Genomic DNA, 7239 nt, shown 5'->3' with positions numbered 1-7239 from the left:
GGTAATGGGCAACATATAATTTTGCTGCCAAAAATTCACATATTGTTTTCTCTGCCATGAAATAAATCCTGGGATTGGAGAAGTATAAAGACACATCTTCGGTAATAACCATTAAGCATAGATTATAAAAGGGTTAGGCTTTAATCGCTGTTCTGAGCATATGGTTGTAATTCAGCGTTTTATCCGTGGTCTGGGCTACTGTTAATAAAAAGGTACTGTAATCCTGATGGAGTAATCTAGTGTTGTTAATGGACTCCATACGGTGACGCATTGCTGCCACATACATATTCTTTTTCCACTCAATGTCGTAATAACGACATATTTTTATGTTATGTTGTTAAAACGACAAATGTTCTAGGCCTATAAGGACATGTGTAGTCATGTACAAAATATGCCTTTATATCCACATAAAATGTATAGGCTATCATGTCAATGGACATTCATGTTAAAAGATCAAATTATGTACACACCTAATTAATAAATGTATAGCCTACAGATTAGCAGATGAGTGGCTTTCTATGGGAGGATGGCATTGCGGTGCACAACAAATCCTTTAAATATTCATGCAGAACACAAATGAATAAATATAAGTAGCCTATAAAATACACAAATTATTGTGGCATTAATTAGCCCACAAACAATATTTATTTTAAAGCCTAAACAAATTTATTTAAAGAATAACACCAGCGTTGGGCGTTTATCTGTAGTAGGCTAAGTGTTGTGTTTCAGCCCGCCTTCAAACTGGCGCAAGAAAATGAAACATAATTTGATTTGTTAAACATGAAGAGGACTTATCCGTCTGGCATGGCTGCTCGCTCTAAAGTTAATCCTATTATTAGGCGCATATCCGAGTGTTTGTGCGGAGTGTGGAGCGCGGGCATGACATGGAGGCGCCGGTGCCATCACTCCCATTTTCCTATCAACAGTGGAAACAACCCATCATTTCTGGTTATACATAAAATAATAATGCATCGCCACTACCTTTATTTGTGCAAACTCACAACAATAAGACAACGTTGTGCGTTTGTAAAAGAAAAGGAACAGGACGCGCTTTCATGGTCTCCGTGAATTGGAGCACGTCTCCAAAACGAACTGGGAAAAAAAGAGTAGGCTACTATAGACGCCTCACAGCCACAGGCATGAGAAATAGCCTATAGCCTATAACGCTTGAAATGTCCACCAACGAAAAAAATCCAATCGGAAGCAAATACTTATGGTATAGCCATCTGATTATGTCCGTATGAAAGGCGCATCTACTTTACAGCGATGTATGGAGATATACTTGCAGCCACTGATTTAGAAAACAAGTTTGTTAATAAACAAATAAAATGCTTCGTTATTTTTTTCAGACACATTTATTATCATTAGCCTATTTTTGCCGGTGCTTTGCGGCAAGATGTATGCATGCGCTTGAGCGCGGAATATAGCCTATATGCACCCAGGATTTAAAATATATGTGCGAGTCCTGCTTAAATGAATGACTAGCCTACTAGTCTAGAACAATCTTTATATGGCAACTCTAATCAATAGCCTACATTTAAAGGTTGACATTATTTAATTAGTAAGTAGTGTCCAGCTCTTTACATTAAATTAGTTGAGTTAGCATAATGAACTGATAAAATAAAGTTTAAATTATATGCTATAGGCTATAGCATTGCTTATTTCACCACACAAAGTAGCCTACTGTTTATAAGGTGACAATCCGTTATACATGTGAAGATTGTAGGCTGAATTTTGAAGATTTTTGTATTGTATCTTCTGTTGTAAAGACGAATACAGTTATTTTCCTTAATAAAAAATAAGAACATGTTGTAAAAAATAAACAACTTAGGCTATGTTCTGTTATGTGTTTTGACTGCTTTTTTTATTAATTATATCTCTAGGTAATGAAGATATAGTCTATTAACAAAAATAAATATTATATAGTAATATATTACATAAAAAAACGTATAGGCCTATATACAATATATTTTAAAAAAGGGCCTCTGATTCATTTTGCCTGGGGGCTGAAACTATTTGCTTAAGCTTTTTAGACGTAGAAGTTTGATAAAGGCGTAATCTAGGCTATATCAATTATATATATATATATATATATATATATATATATATATGTGTGTGTTATAACAACATAGCATATCTGGTTATTAAGAGAAAAAGATGTCGTTTTAACGGCATAAGATCTCGTTATTACGAGAAAAGATGTCGTTATTACGACATAAGATCTCGTTATTACGATATAGGCCTAATTGAGTCGGAAAAATGTGGCAGCAATGCGTCACCGTAATATGGTTCTTATCACTGAACCAAATTTACTTAACTTACCCTCTAAAACAGCACACATTAAAGCCCGAGAACTATAATAGCGTCCAACTCAAGGTCAATATTGTTCCGTCTATCATAAGCGCGCGCTGCAGTTTTATCGCCTGCCCCTTTAAATGCGCGAGCTCGTTAAAGGAGGATGGATTTCTGATTGGCTGTAAATTTTTTATCAGCTGAAAAAATCGTTCTGAACTTCTGATCCCAACGACATCGTTCCTCTATAGTTTGGCCGTTGACTCTGCTTGCTATTCTCAGAACGATTTTTTATATCTATCGTTATAGTTCTAATCTTTGGTGTGAACAGGCCTTTAACCATTTCACCTAATAAATGCTGACTGGTCGTGCATGACAAAATAATTACAGGTATAGTGCACTTTGTACAAAAAAAAAAATTACACAAACTCACCAACATACATTGACAGATGAAGACAATCATTTTATTAAAATCTGAACATAATAAATGTTAAATGACTGGCTCCTAATGATAGAGGCTACTTTGGTCAAACGTTTCAATCCCTTCAGACCAAGTGCGTTGTATCTTAAAGCTTGATGTCTTAACTACACTACGATTTCAGCTCATCTTTATTAAAACTCAGAGACTTTAAATATATTAAACCCAACTTTTACTTTCCAAGCCCTCTTTGAAACCAAGACGCAAGAAGATTAGCTTTGGGGAAAAAGAAAATCATTATGGCTGATTCCACTGTTGCTTGTTCTAAGAAATACATTGATGCTTGAGGAACTGACACTTTACTAGACCTTGAATGTGACAAAAACACATGGAGACAGTAAAGTTACAAAACATGAAAAAGAAAAATGTTTACTGGTATGGGCCATATAAAACTACCACAGTATCAGTAATTCATTCAGGATATAATTTTCAGATATTGGAGAGCAACATTTAGAACCACAGATACAAAAACTGTCCATTTTCCTTTTTCCACATTTATTGTGTTCCACATTAGATCTAGATCCGCCGCAGTCCATTCTTTCTTCATCCAAACAGTAATAGTAAGACGATACACACTGAATTCACTGCTATCAAAGGTACTGTGGAACAGGAAGAGAAAACACGTTAATACTGAACGAAGTCTGGAAGATGTGCAGAAGATATAACATATCAGATCAACTAGAGCTGACGTGGAAACCAGTAGAAACATTGTGCCATAAACAAAGTTATAGAAGGCTTATCAGTCCACAAATCACCAACATTCACCATGGATTTAATGTAGTAACGCTAACTATAACCATGGTATTGTGGCACAAATAGAATCAAATGTTTTTTTCATTATTCATTTCAGGGTTCATACAAACTTTTGAGAGTGAAATTCAAGCACTTATCAAGGGCTTTCAAGTGCTTCACACTTTTTGCAGCACTTCAAAGATCTAAATATTATCCAGTTTACATGTTATTTTTAATGTGACAACCAAAAACATTGTTTGGTCATCCTTCAAAGATTTCCCCCATTTGTAAAATTAAAAGTTTCAAGATGTAGGAAAACTAGCATGTCGCAAACAAACACTTTCAATTAAAAAACAAAAAAAGATATGAAATTAACACTATATATTATAATTCTTTCCCTATAAAAATTAGGTTGTTGTTATAAGTAAATTGTATCTGCATCTCAACTCAAACTCAGTGCTTTACTGTCAAATGTTAATTTCCAAGAAACAAACATGTAATATTATTAGTAACTGCACTTATTAAAGGTGGAGTAAACGTTATTTGAAAAAACTCTGTTTGGAAGTTAGTCAGACCGACACGAACAAGAACAACAAACGTGTGAGCCAATCAGCATTAGGGGGCCTATGACGGTGGAGGAGAGAACGATCAAGAGGGAGATTTGAAGAAAGACTGCAGAAATAGAGATTAGACACAATACAAAAGAGAAAAACTCAGAAGAAATCACTGGAAAATTAAGGGTTATGTCTGGGCAAGAGCTTTATGACCCGCGTTAATATTACAAACACTGTCAGGTGCTGGAGAGAGCACAACTTATTTTGTTGTGCTTCTGCTATGATAAACAAACATCCACTGTTGGATTGCGTGTGTAACTAACGGAGGTCAGTTATGAAGTCTCGCACTGACGGCTGCTAGAGAATGCGGTGTTAAGCGTCATTGTTATTGCACTTGACTCGCTTGCAGGGGATCGGGGTTCAGGACCGACTCGGAGCAGGGCCGTTAGGATTGGAGGGCGAGTTTGAGGCGGAGCTACGTAGAGAGGGGTGTGTTTGTTTGGGTTGATTTCAAATATCAACAATGTCCAACAGCGTTTTTGAAATATTGCTTACCCCACCTTTAATGCAAAACTATTTTAATTTTATGATTAAATTGTCTTTATGATTAACAATCCCCCCCAGCACCAACATCTGTAGAACGTAGTGGCACCGGTGCTATCAAATGTTAGTCAGGAACCCTGATGGTCAATTTCAAAGTGTTTATATCCAAAAGAAACTATCATGGGAGGTTTTCTTCTACCCTCTGTATTTAGCGCTCTCACCGCGCTATTTTTCCCCAATGCAGACTCTGATCACTGGTGCCGGTGGTTCTGTAGCTTACATTTTGTCTAGAAATGCATGTTAAGATGATCTATTTTTGAAAAAAAATCATTACTTTAGTTTTTTAAACACTTTGTTGAGTCATACAGTTCAAGTGTGGAGTTATTGGATCCCAAGTCAAGTCATTTTCTTCATTTAGATAAGAAAGTCTCAAGTCCTTATATTTGCAACTCAAGTCCCCACCTATGTTGGCATGAGGGCGGGGCAATAACCTGTCACTCACATGAGATCTACCAATAGCAAACCACAATAATCCATCAATTCACCATAGACAAAATCAAGTCCCCGCCCTAAATTTTTTCTTGTAGACAAGCCGTTTCACTCGGATATAATAGGGAAGAAAAGACTATTCCAACATTCTTTTCATGCCAACTTTAAGATACAAGGCTTAAAACATTTACAGATAAATTAGTAATTTAATGATTTTTGATGGTAATAGACACTCCATGATCTTGAGATGGGAAAGTAGTAAATCAGTACTGACTCTTCAAATGAACATACCTCTCATGACAGTCCTAACGGAACGAATAAGGTTCAGAAGTTGTGCTTTAATCCCGGGTTCATCTCCAAATCCTCCAATACTTTGCTCTGCCCCCCAACCAACTGAAAAACATATGTTTATCTGTGATAATGTATAGCATGCTATAATGTTATATACGCATTTGACAATTTTTTTTAGCAGTATTCAAGGGAAAAGAGCACAGATAATCCCTGAAAAATATTGCTCAATATATAAAATCTATCTCAAAAACAAAAAAATTACAAGTACAATTTAAGATTCAGCATAATGTTTCTCCAACTATCTCCCAAATTGCAACTAATGTATGCGTGTTCCGTAAGATTGAGGAAGAAACATTTCCTTTGGGAGAATTTAAGTTCTCTCTTTTTATAAACTCTGATTTCAAATGTTTGCTGAAAGATAACTTTGCTGTTGAAATTATTGATAATTTAAGCCTATTTGTTTTGCACTGTAAATTCTTTCACAAGAACATATTTATCAACACTTTGCCTAGATTTGAAGTCTTTCCAGCAGAAATGTCCCATACTGTAAAATCTCTTAAACTATGATTTTACCCTCTTTCTGACTGAGATTTTCTTCGTTCTGCTATTTGCATATAGCCTGTTTTTCGTTTCCTTCTATTCAAAATTCAGTGGAGACTCGACTTTGTAATAAACAATAGAATCTATTTGATTCAATATCGAATCGAATTGATTTGAGAACGGAACGGAGTAGAATCGTGAAATCTGTACCAATGTCCAGCCTTAATTGTATTCATTAGTATTTTCAAACGTTTTAGAATAATCTTGAAGTATGAAATAACACAAATGTAGAAGTATGGGGATTGTGTAGTGCTCGAAAAACGTTAAATAGCTTTTTTGTTTTGTCAAAATACCAGCTCTGCACATTTTGGACTACAAAAAAACTCTACAAAGGTGCTAATCCATTTCAAAAAGTATTTATTTCAAATGCATTCATTAAGCGATTCATGTAACTTAGGCACATTTACAATATAAGTTATGACACTAGTGAACTGACGTAGAATGTTTTGTTAAAACAACCAGCAATTCCGACTGTAACTTTACAGATTCGAAGTCATTCAGGTGAAGGAAAAAACTAACGTTACCAGGTTAATTCATGTTAACATTTTCTAATTTCTTTAGTCAACTGTACATTTAGGAGACGTAAACTCTAGGCTAGCAAACCAGATGGCAATACAAACACAAATATTTACATGACAGAACAACCCTATTGTTATATTTCAGAATGAAACCCATTCATAAGAACTTACTTTTACTGAGAAACCTCTCTTCGTGGAGAACAGCGATAGCATTAGTGAATAATATCGCTGTTTGAATCAACGCGTACAGTGTGAACGCCATGTTGGCACTATAGTGCTGACGTAAAAGGACTTGCGTCGCGGAGGATTACGTCACAAACGCGCCGCTACAAGATTTGATTGACACACAAACATGTACTTCTCTAACTCCAGGCTACTACTTTAACTATTAAATATCAAATAGTGTGCTGTTGTGAATTTAGCCATGTACTGTGTACGCCAAGCTATTGCATCACGTGCTCACTGTATTTCTATGGCTGAAACGTATTTCGATACATAGTAGATTTTTATTTTGAACTTATTTTCTAACAGCAACCTATTATTTTATGTATTATAGCATACGTTTATAATAATAAAACACTATTATAATATGCAGGATATAATACAACGAATATATGAACTGCACTACATGATAATATTTGATAATACATTTAATAACTAAATAATAATAGGCCTCTAGTTCACAAATCTTGTATTCGGTAGAACAACGTAGGCCTATTTGATTCCCAGGCAAAAAACACAC

At 35.3% G+C, this 7239-nt stretch overlaps 1 protein-coding gene and 1 long non-coding RNA gene across 2 annotated transcripts in view; both read right to left on the bottom strand.

Moving 5' to 3' along the window:
• LOC143750294 (uncharacterized) overlaps positions 1-7239 on the bottom strand; it is a 411790-nt gene that overhangs the window by 18783 nt on the left and 385768 nt on the right. The gene's annotated exons all lie outside the window — the stretch shown is intronic.
• Positions 2735-6810, bottom strand: ier3ip1 (immediate early response 3 interacting protein 1). The gene is made up of 3 exons (XM_077243245.1): positions 6669-6810; positions 5380-5481; positions 2735-3369 (listed from the first exon to the last, which is right to left on the bottom strand). Exons 1-3 carry the CDS (start codon positions 6757-6759, stop codon positions 3314-3316), a joined length of 249 nt encoding a protein of 82 aa, XP_077099360.1. The 5' UTR covers positions 6760-6810; the 3' UTR covers positions 2735-3313.

This window comes from Siphateles boraxobius, unplaced genomic scaffold (genome assembly GCF_051911475.1).
Source record: "Siphateles boraxobius isolate OS27281-9 unplaced genomic scaffold, OSU_SipBor_1 25, whole genome shotgun sequence".
Taxonomy (NCBI): Eukaryota; Metazoa; Chordata; class Actinopteri; order Cypriniformes; family Leuciscidae; genus Siphateles; species Siphateles boraxobius.
Note: the sequence above shows the minus strand (reverse complement) of the source record. Positions and strands in the feature narration are given on the sequence as shown.

Coding starts and splice junctions, on each gene's coding strand:
- ier3ip1 (XM_077243245.1), bottom strand. CDS start 6,759: ATGGCGTTCACACTGTACGCGTTGATTCAAACAGCGATATTATTCACT. Junction 5,482..6,668: donor AGAGAGGTTTCTCAGTAAAA/GTAAGTTCTTAT, acceptor TATGTTTTTCAG/TTGGTTGGGGGGCAGAGCAA. Junction 3,370..5,379: donor CGTTAGGACTGTCATGAGAG/GTATGTTCATTT, acceptor CCTGTTCCACAG/TACCTTTGATAGCAGTGAAT.